The sequence below is a fragment of the Sycon ciliatum genome, chromosome 6 (assembly GCF_964019385.1).
Source record: "Sycon ciliatum chromosome 6, ocSycCili1.1, whole genome shotgun sequence".
Classification (NCBI taxonomy): Eukaryota; Metazoa; Porifera; class Calcarea; order Leucosolenida; family Sycettidae; genus Sycon; species Sycon ciliatum.
Genome location: NC_088648.1, coordinates 23,122,617 through 23,136,777, shown reverse-complemented (window position 1 = coordinate 23,136,777; position 14,161 = coordinate 23,122,617). Strand labels below are relative to the sequence as shown.

General features: G+C 47.4%; 1 protein-coding gene across 2 annotated transcripts; it reads right to left on the bottom strand.

Moving 5' to 3' along the window:
* Positions 1 to 555: 555 nt before the first annotated feature.
* Positions 556 to 13,994, bottom strand: LOC135819735 (uncharacterized). 2 transcript variants are annotated; one of them, XM_065332990.1, is made up of 6 exons: positions 13,514 to 13,994; positions 11,285 to 11,357; positions 10,007 to 10,324; positions 8,783 to 8,923; positions 7,281 to 7,496; positions 556 to 3,888 (listed from the first exon to the last, which is right to left on the bottom strand). In XM_065332990.1, exons 2-6 carry the CDS (start codon positions 11,304 to 11,306, stop codon positions 1,130 to 1,132), a joined length of 3,456 nt encoding a protein of 1,151 aa, XP_065189062.1. In that variant the 5' UTR covers positions 11,307 to 11,357; positions 13,514 to 13,994; the 3' UTR covers positions 556 to 1,129. The 2 variants fall into 2 exon arrangements, with proteins under 2 accessions (XP_065189062.1, XP_065189063.1); XM_065332991.1 differs by having other exon boundaries at positions 7,281 to 7,493.
* Between the last annotated feature and the right edge of the window lie 167 nt (positions 13,995 to 14,161).

Below are 14,161 nucleotides of genomic sequence, written 5' to 3'. Positions count from 1 at the left end.
CCGTCCCGTCGCTTCCCATCGATCCTCACGTCGCTTCCCTTCACGCCCTGTCGAATGTGAAAGAGGCTTAAAGCCTGGTCCTAAATTTCATATGGCATTGAATTGACCGTTACTTTGGTGTCTGTCAATGGATTTGAGTGAAATTTGCAGAACGTCAGCACCGTCGGTCAGTGTCGTGCAATGTTATCGCATGAGCTGATTGTTTACTTTAGTAACTGGTGGTGTTAATGGGCATTAAAGCGTAACTTGTAGTTCCTTGGTCTTTTATCCTTTCCACAAATGGATACAGGTATAATATGTGATACATATAGTGCATCAGAACCGTGCCGCAAATAGTGCTCAATCTCCTAACAAGGGCAGAGCGTATTAGTATTACGCAAGGCAGAGCGTATTACGCAAGGCAGAGCAACCGGGACCAAGATCGTTATCGTGACTCCGAGTTAAAGTTCCATGATTTAAAAACACTCATCAGACGGCGTGTTTGTAATACGTCATACATGTACATCTATGCCACAGTAGCGATGACGGTGACAGCCATGTAAACCCTCAAGTGCATAATTTTACTAGAAAATTGCAGGCAGCAAATGTCTAAAACCGATGTGCATAATTTTACTATGGAAAAAGGTAGGCAAGAGAGTCAAGGAAATATGATCCTTAGCATCTGGTTCTGCTGCTGGAAGAGAAGCGAACAGTTCCAAAGCCTACAGTCACCATTACCACTTACTTCAGTACTTGTACACAGATAAACTGGCATAAGTGTGGTGGGTGAGGCCAATTAAAAAAAATGAAAACACTTCTCCGGAGCTATTGGGGAAAAAAGTTACTACTAGGCACTGACGTAGTCGTTCACGGAACATAATTTGGAGGTAAATATGCACAAAGTCCTGTGAATAATCATAACACTGGTGTTGTGTGGAGTAAACAGCAGGTACAAATTCAGCTTCAGCTCAGCGCGTGCACTTCAGAAAAGAATGAGTCCCGAAGCTCCATGGCCGCGAGGTCTTTTTGGCAATTTGCCGTTAGTGCCGGCAAGTCTCAGTCCTCCTCTCACAGCAAGCCGCTCAATGAAAACCTTTCTCACTCCAATGGAGAGAGAGAGAGAGAGAGAGAGAGAGAGAGAGGAGAGTCGTTACTCCTGCAGGCAATCTACACTGTCGACCAAACGATACGAGTCATCGGACATCAGTATATTAAAAGCTGGTCTACCAGAGGGAGGCATGCCTCCTTTGCGTAGCGTCAAAGAAGTAAGTTTCTTATGGGCGTTGGCAGCGGCAATGAAGTCATTGGTCTGTTCGGCTGTGACCGCACTAAAGTCGTTGTCATGAAGCTGCAACCATGTCAGCTTCGGCCACCTCTGCAGAGCAGTGGTAATAGCTGGCAACGATGCGGCCGTCAGACCACAGTTCTCCAGACGAACTGCGAACATTTTTTTGCATTGGCTTAGTGCATGCAAAATGGCTACAACAGCCTTGTTGCCTAGACTGGGATTATTTGATAAGGTCAAAAATTGCATTGTGCTAATGTTATACAGCTCAGTCGCAATGGCAAAGCCAGTACTTTCAGGCAAACTGCAATTGTAAAGGCCAATACCATGCAAATCTGGGAGTTTTGAAATCGCAGAGAAAAACCGAGAAGCTACGATTGAGCCAGTATCACTGAAGTTGTTGTGGATGAGCTTCAAGCTCCTCAGGCGTTTCCAGTACTGCAGGGCTGTTGTGAAGGCAGGAAGCACCGATGCTGTCAAGCCGCAATCCCTAAAGCAAACACTGGATAACTTACTACTACGGTGAAGTGCGCGGGAGATTTCAGCCACCGCATCACTTTCAAGGCCACAATCACTTTCCAGTTCGAAATTTTCAAGGGCTGTGAGATTGGAAAATGCACTAGCCAAAGCACTTACCCTTGTGTCCATCCGACTGCTATATGTGAGTTGGAGATCTTGAAGTCGGTGACATGATGAAAGTGCAGTTAACAAAGAGGCAGAAACCGGAGTCCAATACAGATTCAGCTCTTGTAGATTTCTGGCAGAATGCTGTACAGCAGAGGTGACAGTAGCCAGGGCACTAGGCACATTGATGAGATTGATTGACAACACTCGCAAACCACTGCATTTCGCCAATGACATTGGGAAGTAAACGATGAGGGTCGGAATCCAAAAATGTACAAGTATGGTCACCTTCCGAACGTCTTGCGGGTGATGGTGAAGGATCATGTCAATCGATCGCTGCTCCGCAGGTTGTTGATCCATGGTAAATCTCACACCTTGGTTCGATACCAGCAATGCGCGTATTGACGGCAGTGATGTGTTGACACCTTTCTGATGCACCACCAGCTCGGCGAAGGAGTGAAATGCGAGACCCTGAAGATATGCTCTTTCCACTTTTCCCTGCTTGAAATATGCAGAAAGGTCGGGTAACTGAACCAAGTCCATACTGTTGGAAATAGGCGTAGAATAAAAAAGAAAATCCACGATCTCTCCTTCTGGCTTCTGTACCTTTCTTCGTGTTAATAACGAGTTTACGAGGTATTCGGCTTGTGTTGCAGTCAGCTGAGCACAAAACATAGCCCAGAATGTTCTCAAATGTGCCGTTTCTGCGCCGAGGATTTCCACCAGTCGAATAATACTAGAATTGCTCATGACATTGTGCAGAGGGTGTCTGGCAAGGTACATAGCTGCTAGGTACTCCTGAGTGGTAAGATGGCTGAACCGATGTTGCTTGAACATATCCCTTGATAGAGATTCCTCGCCTGTCACCAATAAGCCTAGTTTGTAGGCATGCTCACTGAGAGAATGCTTCTGGAGATCGGCATCACTGAAGATCATCCGCTTCTCGACAAGCATATTGAAGGCAAACTTTCCTATTTCCATCACCAGCAGTTGTGCCTCAACTGGTACTTCATTCCACTGCTTGTATGCGCGGGCGTATTTCCGGTTGATAATCTGCACAATCATTTGCTCAAACATGTCTGTCATGCACTGCGGTGCATCCAAGCCAAAGTGATACTGCATACACACTTCCTGTGCCATGAATGGGGTCGCCATCATGCCGCGTAGATATGCTGATCGATCAACCTCTGCCACCAGTGCCCCTGCTTTCTCCGGGCTGAGCACGTTATGGATATACCTCTCCACATCATCTGCTCTGAATCCCATTAGCTCGATGTGTTGGTGGAAGTGAGGTAATACTGACAACTGGAAGACATCGGCACATGGTCGAGATGTTACTATGAGATGAATCCCCTGCAGCTCCTCACCAAACAGTACATCATAGACAAAACTGCTCATGTCTTTCAGGTTCACCTCATCAAGACCATCTAGAATGAGCACTAGACTCTCTGGGTGTGCACGAACATGATCACAGATCTCCTGCTGGGCATTGCTGTCTTCAATACCGATACCGTCTAGGCCAAGTAGCTTACTCAGGGATGTAGCCTTGTGCACGTCTGGGAAACGCAACTCTCTTGCAACGAGCAGCTTCTTGTCAGGCCACAGTTCACCGGCTGCCCATTTGATCGGGGCGACTCTCGTAAAAACAAATGACTTCCCACACCCAGCACTAGCCGTGACTATCGTGCCGAAAGTCTGACCTGTGGGATGCGGTGATTGCTCATGATGGGTGCTGTTTAGAAGAGACTCCAAGTTAACACTTTGCATCTCCTGGCTTGCGCGAGTGAAGGCATGCTCCGTCCGCCACATGTCGTCGGAGCTGGATTCAAATCCATTCTCGAACTCTTCGCTTAGATTTTTCTTCGGCAGCATGACAAGGTTGATGTAGATGTTATCGACAGTGTTTACTGTGCTGGCCCCAAGGATCGGTGAGTAGATGTTATTGGCCTTGGAGTAGCGAATCTTCAACAGCTTTTCCGCACGACCCAAATCAGGTAAAGCTGAAGCCAAAAACACAATACAAGAAAAAGCACCAAAAGATAAATTTGTTACAAATTCGACCCTGACTCTTAATTAAATCAGGCACTTTACGGCTCGATAATTTGCTCAACGCTGACCCATTTCACTTGCATATCACGACACTCGCGAAGACAGTTCCAATGAGATTCTGAAATGTCTAGACCCTCCAGGAAAATCAATGTTACTGTAAAACCGGGAATTGTGGGGTAATATTTATGTTCGGTACATATATTTCCCAACATCAACGGTTTGGTATGTATGTATGACGGTATGTATGACTGTATGTATGTATGTATGTATGTATGTATGTATGTATGTATGTATGTATGTATGTATGTATGTATGTATGTATGTATGTATGTATGTGTGTCCCATATGGTGCAGTGGTATGTGCAGCGATTTCCAATCGATAGGTTGTGGGTTCGATTCCCGGCGATTATGGTCACACACGTCTTTCTTCTCTTTCTCAGACTCTTCCTGACTTTTCTTTCCTTCTCCTGGGTGGTTACTAACAGCCAGTGCATGCCGCGGGAAAAAAATGAAAAGACCAAAAATAGGGATTCACTGGCCAGAAAAAGTCACTTCAAAATAGCTGTATGGTGTAGACCAGGCTGAATAGTGGCGGTCAATTCTTCAGCCTTGCAAGCTGTTGAATGGTGCAATCCCAGCACAAGTTGCTATGGCTTCTGCCGTAGCATTGCTATCGTCGCCTTCGGCGATGGGCGTAAAGGTCAAGGTCATGTATGTATGTATATTTTAATTTGAATTCACAAGTACACACAGGCTACAAGCCCAATGGTAGCGCGAAAATTTCAGTAAACCAGTTTTCCAGATCCTAAGTGCATTTTGCACACAGTGTGGCATGGCATTGTTGAATTTAATGCCGCGTTCTATTTTCGGTGAAAACTCCCGGTGCCGAAGTTTTAACGCAATAAGTAAAGCAAGTTGCGCATTCAAAGCACGCACGATTCGAACAGGTTAGATTTCCTTGAACGTTCCTTCGTCGTTTTCGTCGCCAACGTTTCCGAAAATAAACCTCCAAATAAATGTTACGGCTTTATAGTACTCCTAGAGAGCTTGGCGTCTTGCTAAGGTTGCATTTGTTCGGTCATTCCTGAATGGGCATGGAATGACGTCGGTACCCGTCGCGGAATCGGAACGAGCGTAGCAAACAAACGCGCTGGCATGGATTCGAGAATCTGGCAAAAGTGTTGCGCCACTCTGGAAACGTATTACCTCATGTACCTGTTGTTTTCAGCCTTGCGAAAACTACTACATGCCAGCCCTGGTAGTTGCTATAATTATGCGTCCGTACGTTTCTGTATGTCCCTACGGCAGTCATGATGAAGGAGCGGCCATACACGGCGTAGATCAACGAGCGCCCTGAACTACAGAGTGCCTGCAGGCGGCGTTTGGCCGCTCCTTCATCATGCTATTTGACCTCGTATCAGTCAGAGAAATGTCTCTAGCTCTCGTGTGTGCTTGACAGAGACGAGGCACTGTTGTAAGAAGAAGTGAAGTGGCAGGCTCGGTGCCTCTTTGGGTCACTTTGTGCCATTATGGATAGTCGGGCTCGAAAAATAGTTCTGGCTTGCCTCCCTGTGATTCTAGAGGCCCTGCTCGACGGCGATGAAGAGCTGAGGTGCAAGGCACATTTCCTTTCCATTTCAGCAACGATCCCGTGCGAACACTTTCTCAGGCAGCGAAGGGCCAAAATACCACGAACAAGTTACTATGCCGTCCCCGAGGTTACAGTACCAGCCTATACCCTGGACGATGTCCGTCAATATTTCTGTATATCGATTATCACGTTTGAAGTTTGTTGGGGAGGTATGCAGCAGCGACGACCTTCACGAAGCCCCTCCGCGCATTTTCATTCCGCTCGGAATGAGACCTCATTCCACTTTTTCTTAGGAATCGCCAGAATCGATTCTGCCCCCTTCATTCCGCGACCGGAATCGGAATTGCACCGAACAAACGCTGTCGCGTGCATCAAACAAACGCTCCGGAACCAAAACACGGCGAAATGACTTTGGGAATGGTGGCGGAATGGCACCGAACAAACGCAACCTCAGTATGGTGGTGGTGGTGGTGGTGGTGGAAGAAGAGAGGAAGGTGGATCACTTCTAAGTTACTTTACCCGCCAAATTTTAGGAGTATTATCTGGGTTCTGCTTACACTCAGCCCAGCACAGCACGGCTTTTATACTCCGCACAGCACGGATTTTATACTCCGCACAGCACGGCTTTTATACTCCGGAAATGCCGCAGCAAAAACACCCACACATCTTCCCCTCCTGCACTCCTAAAAATAGACATCATCTGCTCTTCAGTCCAAAAAACACTCCACTCTATTGGTATTGCCTGGCTGGCTGGCTGGCTGGCTGGCTGGCTGGCTGGCTGGCTGGCTGCTTAAGCAACATTCCCTTGTGTCCTGAGTAGTGTGATCACTTTCCGCTTGTGAACCAATGGACAGAAATGTCCCTGGCAAATCGGTCACCGTGGCGCACTAGTACCATGCGGGTTTCAAAATTATTTATCATCCTATTAAATTACAGTTAACGAGAAATACCAATACGTTACGAGTTATGACCAGCACTCCACCAAAAAAATAAATAAAAATTGACGGAATCGCGTACCGGGCAGGTCAAGAACAAGGAGTCATACAACTCCCTGGTCAAGAACCACCTTTCCGCTTCCGTGGGACGCCACCACCCCGTGATCAGGTGTCAGATGCGGCTCCTAAACGGTGGGGGAGGATAGATCAGATCCACCTCCACCAAGGTAACGGGATACTATACTGTGAGATAGTGAGTCAAGGCACAACACTGACGGCAGTACTGCAGATATTCAATGACCTAACACCTAGCTGCAACATATCTACGAAGCTCGGTGGACTGTCAGTCATAACACGTAACTGTTTGGTCTTTTCTCTTTCACATGAATGCTATTGGCTCACAGTACGATGGCAGCATGGATGCAGCGAATGGGATTTCGGTCGTTGACCACTTTGTGGTGGGTCTAATCTACTCACCTCCCACCTCTTTAAGTGCTGCATCTGTGCCTTGATCCGCAGCGGGTGGTGGTGTCCCTACGGATGCGAAAGACTCGGCCTCCAGCCTAGTCCAGCGCGAACCGTGAATTTTTATTTTTATTTATTGGCTTAACACCGGAGCATTTCATTTACGAAAGCAATTCTTGGAAAATTGGGTTGGAAAACTAAATTGCCTCGACAACCTGTCCTCGTTGGAGCACCTGGCATGTCACAAGTTGCAACTATCAACTACAGAAGCATCACACTAAGACCGTGCAGCGAGCAGTTACAAATGTAGGCCACTTTGTTGACTGCTAGATGCACAAAGACTAGATCTTACCTGGCGAGCTAAAACCGTAGTAGACACTGATGACAGCAATGATAAGAACACTCAGCCCTGCCACCATTGCAAGGAATGGTATGCGCCTCTGAGCCCGTACTGCCTCTGGTTCAGCTGGTGGTGATGTTTCATGCTCCACAGCCGTTTCATTCCTCTCTTCTGCTCCATGACCCTCTTCTTCTCCGGGGCAATCTTCTGCTCCGTGGCAATCTTCTGCTGTTCCATGTGTCACAAATACACACACACACACACAAACATAAACAAACACACACACACACACACATACACGCACACATGCAAACACACACATGCTCACACATGCATGCCAAACACACGCACAAATTTACATACTGGTAGTCCAAAACAACAATGTATAGAGTGGAACATTCGGCATGGACACTGGAGGTAAAGAAATACCATGCTCGTGCGATTAGTGCCCCATGGGGCACTATTATTATAAATCCCATCACAAATGGGGTACTACAGTCAACTTCGCTAATAACGACTGCGGATATAACGACAATTCGCGAATAACGACAGCATTTCCATGCCCAGAGCAAAGTCCCTTCCAACTGTAATACATAATGAGACTTCGGATATAACGACACTTCGCGAATAAGGACACTTTTTTGATGCCCCGCCGAGTGTCGTTATAAGCGAAGTTGACTGTATTCAAGAGAGGGCGCTGTTTTTCTCAATGCTGGTACCTTTATGTCATCCAGCAGAAAAACAAAGAAGGAAAAGAAACAGAGCCTAATATTTACTGCAGACGATCACAAGTCAACAGAAATGGCAATAGAAACTGAGATTTTGATCCTGAAACCACCAATGCAATGCAATGGTATGGGCATGTACATAAGCAAAAAAACACCAAACTTGCACATGCGCTTGGTTATAAGACCCCGGGGGGGGGGGGGGTGGGGCACTATTCAAGAGAGGGCTTTATTTTTCACTGGCTTTTTTTTTGAAACTGGGATTTTTTTTCACTGGCAGGCAGGCATAGTGGGTTGGTCTAAGACCATGATTGAGAAACAGAGGGTACCAGGTTCAAGTCGTGCTTGGAAGCGGAAGGAATTTCTCCAGCCGTGCTGTGACCCACAGTTATTTGGGAACTTGTGGCCTGGCACGAGGGTAACATGGATGTAGCTAATGGGATTTCGGTCTTTGACCACTTGGTGGTGGGTCTGATCTACTCGCCTCCCACCGTTTAGGCGCTGCATTTTCGCCTTTGATCCTAGAGGGTGGTGGCGTTCCCATGACGGATGCGGAAAACTGGGCTTCCAGCCGAGTCTCACGCGAACCGTGAAATTTTTATTTTTTTGGAGAATGGGGCACTATTGGATTTAGAGCACTATTCCAGAGATGACTCTTATCACCTGAATAGTAATTGGCAGTGGGTGGGGGAGGGAGGGAGGTAGACAACAATAAGGAAGAGAAGACTCGTAAAGAGCAAGACTTTGATAGACTACGAGGACAGATGGAACTGTAACCTTGTCCCTCACCATTTCCATCCACACTCTGTGACTCTGATCTACCATCACTATCACCATTGCCACCGTCCACACCTGTCCGGGTTCGCCGTCGTACGCTTGTGGTTCGCCGTCGTACGCTTGTGGTTGCCATGTCACCTGAGCTGGGTAAATCTGTGGGGAATATACAAGAGGAGGCGAATGTAACAATGCCATACGTATATAAAATACATATATAAAATGACTCCCAAAGAGAGTCCACAATTTTGCACGGATGTTTTTTTGTTTGTTCATATACCAACTGTGTGTATGGGGGGGGGGGGAGGTGAGAACACGACTTTTCTCTCAAACATTCCAGGCACATACTGTACAAACACGGCTGTATTTTAGCGCAATTGCTGTCTGTTGGCAACTTGGCATTCAACCAAAGTACAAATTCTGCTGTCATCGCAACAACACAGAGAGGCGAGACTTGGCCTTCTAGTTGACCATATCTCGATCAGATGTACCGGCGGAAAACATTGAAATTACCGGAAAGCCTTGAATGGCCATCAATTAAGATGCCTAGTGTTGACTCCTCTGGTTGGGTTTCATTGAAAGATACATTATGGACAGACATAGATGTCTCCATAGTCCATAAGGGACACATACATAATTATCGTGTCCGTTCACGAAGGGAACTCACGACGGCCGCTAACACCCGGTAAACCCTAGCGGCAGATGCAGCGCCTAACGGTGGGGGTGAGTGGATCAGTCTCACAACCACTGGCACAAGTGCCGAGAAACCCCATTAGCTGCATCCATGTACCCCTTACTTGTGCCTGGCCACAAGTTCCCAGTTGACTGTGGGTTCCATAAGGGACACGTAAAGCATATTCATGAACACTATGAGCACTGAGAACTCAGATAGTGAACCAAGGAATGTTTCAGTACAGTCAACTTTGCTAATAACGACTGCGGATATAACGACAATTCGCGAATAACGATAGAATTTCCGTGCCCAGAGCAAAGGCCCATCTAACTGTGATACATATAATGAGACTTCGGGTATATGGACACTTCGCGAATAAGGACACTTTTCTGATGTCCCGCCGAGTGTCGTTGTACGCACAGTGGACTGTACTCCTTGTCAGTTTCGTGCTAGATTGTGCACGTCTGACTGTTCAAAATCTGGTTTAGTTGGTGGACACGATCGCATAACTTGTGCCCACAATTTCCATGTTACTATGAGCACTGAGAGAAAATACTGCAACTTGCCTATCAACGGTCGATTCCTCTCTGGAAGCTGGTTCAGCATCTGGTGCACTCGGGTATGGTAGCCCATTTTGGCAACGACGTAACACAAGCGTTCGTATCCATGCAGTTCATCAGTCGAGATGACTTGAATCAGCTTCTTGTTGTGCGCTTTCCGACCTTCCCGCTGCAGAGTGTCTTCCAGGTCCGCGACAATGTCGAAGGTGCGTAGCAGCTGGTTTTGCTGTGCTGTCTCCCTGAACGTGTCGGCATCCACAGTCAGCAACCACGGATGTATGTCAGCAATGAACTCGGGCGAGTTAAACGGATTGCCTGCGGCAGCTAAACCAACCAACCAACCAACACACACGCACACACACACACACACACACACACACACACACACACACACACAAAGACACAGAGGCGGAGAGGAGAACATTTAGTCTACAGGACACGATTTATTCTGCCCCTACATCTGGTCAAGCTTTCCAAAGAGCCCGTGATCATAAAAATCTGTTGTTGTGGCTGCAGTGTTAGCTAGCGTCGAGAGCTGTGGGACTAGGATTTTGAGGCAACGGAATCCCAAGCGCTGTGTGTTCCGACCCTGGATTTTGGTGTTTGGGGTGACCCATGGTCTCTGCCTAGACGTGCTGGCCCCAAACCCAGCCCAGAGTAATGATGCAGTGTGCCAGCGTGCTCTGAATCGACCCTGCCCCGAGCGCGACTCGATTCGCCAGTCCTGTAGGGAGAACCATGCCGTTCTTCATTCCTGTCGCCCGTGTTGTGTATTGTGATGTTAGTACTCTCTGGGGTATAGTATGCAGAAACCAGCCACCATCACATTGCAATCAAAAACAGGCATTGAAAATGTACCCCTATTTCCCCCGAATATAATCAGGGGCGTAGCAGCCGCAGCGGCTTTGGCCGGACCACTTTTTCGCCCGACCACGACCACCATAGTAAAACAATGGCAAAAGTGCCCAGAATGCAGGATTTTGCACCCTAATTTCAAAAAAGGTCCGCGGGGAAGATCCCCCCTGGCCGGACCACCGCCAACGGCGGTGCTACGCGCCTGATAAGTTGCACCTTCCTACAAAACTACTCGGGCAAAGAACGGGCTGGACCTTAAATTGGAGTGTGACATCCTACTGTTAATACTGAACAGCATGGCACAGATAAGAACGAGGGGGTGTGGTTTATCATTGTGTGCGACTTGTATTCGTGTGTGTCATATAATCGGGAATCCTTTACATTAATCCGGATTCCACTTGTCACTTGATAAAGAAGAAAATAACTTACCAGGCACGATGTTGTTTCCCATCTTCCTACCCTGGTCAGGAGATATCTCCGTGGAGAATGTCCGACACAGCAGCTGCAACAAAACACAGTGAACAGAGCGACAAGTGAGTACTTGGTCCGCGTCAGCAATATTGTCGCTTATCTTTCGACAATTTGAACTGAGACTTTGGACATCAACGCGTGCACTTGAGACGATAAAACTTGGTATGATGGAAGGTAAGGTAAAGAATGACAACTGGCCGTGACGAATTTATTGTCCAATGAAGGGTTCATACTTTTTTGAACCTCCTCATCGCTGCTCTCGGCGCTGGTGACAAATATTTTTTGCTCGGGATCGACACTCTTGCTTTCGCAAGCTCATCTCTCTTCCTCTCCGCTGCCTGGCTATTTTCTAAAGGGAAGTCGACCGTGACCGTCGCCTTCTCTACAGGACTTCGCGTGGGCAGCATGACTGCCTGTTTGGTTCAAATCAGTCGCCGTTCTTTTGCAAGATATATTTTGAACGACGACGACGGCTACAGTACTTGCAAATCAGATAACTGACAAGCTGTTGCGATCAAAATCCGTACCGTATTTTCGGGAGTATAAATCGCACTTTCAACTCCAGTAATTCATCGAAAAAATGTTGGGAATGTATTTGCAAAACAATATGATGTAGCCGCAATCCTCCGTATTACAAAGATGTTTCCTTCAGTTTGAATATCACGTACAATGACCTAGCCAATAGACCAAGAATAGTGAGAGTCCCCCCCCCCCCAACCAGACACGTTTTGCAAAATGCGTTGTTCGTATTGGCCTAGGTAAGGAGTGGACACAGCGAGGGTCATAAGTAATTTACTAAAGTTGCATTTGTTCGGTCATTCCCGAATGGGCATGGAATGACGTCGGTACCCATCGTGGAATCGGAATGAGCGTAGCAAACAAACGCGCTGGCATGGATTCGAGAATCTGGCAAAAGTGTTGCGCCACTCTGGAAACGTATTACCTGTTGTTTGCACAAATAGGGCTTGAAAGTGCTACGTCACAGCATAGCAACAATTTCAAAAATTCAAAAATTGGATCCACTTGGATCCAGTTTTTGTATGGATCCAAGCACATTTCAAGCCGTCTTACTCTCAGCAAGGTGATGTAACCAGTGAAACTGACTGATTTGGCTACTGGGGGCGGGGTTACAGCTGGTGGCGAAATAAAAGTCACACCTGCATGCGACATGAGTGGGTTGCTATGCACCCACATACTTAGGCAATAACAAAGTCACACCTTAGTGGATCCAAAAATAGAAATCTGATGTCAACTTACTACTCCCTGGCCGTTTTGACGTCATCACTTTCAAGCCCTATTGCAGCCTCACGAAGACTACTAAATGCCAGTCCTGGTAGTTGCTATGCTTCCGTAAGTTTCTGCATGTCCCTACGACAGTCATGATGAAGGAGCGGCCAAACACGGCGTAGATCAACGAGCGATCGTAAGGGTGCCTGCAGGCGGCGTTTGGCCGCTACTTCATCATGCTATACGACCGGTCGACCTCGTCTCAGTCACAGAAACGTCTCTAGCTCTCGTGTTTATTTGACAGAGACGAGGCACTGTTGTAAGAAGAAGTGAAGTGGCAGGCTCGGTGCTTCTTTGGGTCACTTTGTTCTGACTCGCCTCCTTGTGATTCTAGAGGCCCTGCCCGACGACGATGAAGAGCTGAGGTGCGAGGGCATATTTCCAGTTCATCAACGATCCCGGGCGAACACTTTCTCAGGCAGCGAAGTGTCAAAATACATGTACCACGAACACGTTACTATGCCGTCCCCGAGGTTACAGTACCAGCCTATACCCTGGACGATGTCCGCCAACATTTCTGTATATCGATAATCACGTTTGAAGTTTTGTTGGGGAGGTATGCAGCAACAACGAACTTCATCAATTCACGAAGCCGCTCCGCACATTTTTATTCCGCTCGGAATGAGACCTCATTCCACTTTTTCTTAGGAATCGCCAGAATCGATTCCGCCCCCTTCATTCCGCGACCGGAATCGGAATTGCACCGAACAAACGCTGTCCAGTGCATCAAACAAAGGCTCCGGAATCAAAACACGGCGGAATGACTTTGGAATGGTGGCGGAATGGCACCGACCAAACGCAACCAGTTGCAGCTCTCGCATCACTTGATCCCAAAGTCCAAACCCCTTTGCGCTGACCTCCTTCGAGTCCTAGGCAGCTGGTGCAAATTAACTAACTTACCCCGAAAGCTTTGATGCGGCACGGGTTTCACACGGTAAATTAGCGGTCTATGGTTTCCAGAGCCACTCCCCACGGGAGACCGGATCAGACTGGATCGCAGGATGCTAGCGTTTCGGTAGAGACAAGCCTAAACTAAAACTGAAGAGATGAAGAAGTTCAGCTGAACGACTGGGGGCCTGAGGCTGGGGACATCTTCCAGCAAGAATTTCGGGTCGTGTCGCAAAGGAAATCACTTATTCAAAGACCAAAACACTAATATCCCTTTTGGTTTCCTTACTGCATTCAAGCTTGAGCATAAAGCTCGGTTTGGTGGAATAGGCAGACACAAACTCGACTACAATGGACCTTGCTGGGAATGTACAAGACTTGAAGACGAGAACGTAGAGTCAATGAAGTGCTAGCGCCAAGTGTGGACAATGTATCATCAACAAGGCGAGACAAAACATTGCTCCATGATATCGCGTCCCATGATCCATGATCCAGGATCCAGAAAGATAGAATCTATGAAGACTTGATGATTGATCTGACGAGTACAGACCCTCTACGAGTACGAGTGCGCAGCATCCCGCGCGAAAAGGGGATTTTTGTTGTCAAAGTCAAACGCTGGAACTGGAAGCTGCACTGCAGCCTTGCAGGTGACATCTTTAT

Coding starts and splice junctions, on each gene's coding strand:
- LOC135819735 (XM_065332990.1), bottom strand. CDS start 11,306: ATGGGAAACAACATCGTGCCTG. Junction 8,924..10,006: donor GAGGAATCGACCGTTGATAG/GCAAGTTGCAGT, acceptor TATTCCCCACAG/ATTTACCCAGCTCAGGTGAC. Junction 3,889..7,280: donor CTACGGTTTTAGCTCGCCAG/GTAAGATCTAGT, acceptor TTTTGGCTTCAG/CTTTACCTGATTTGGGTCGT.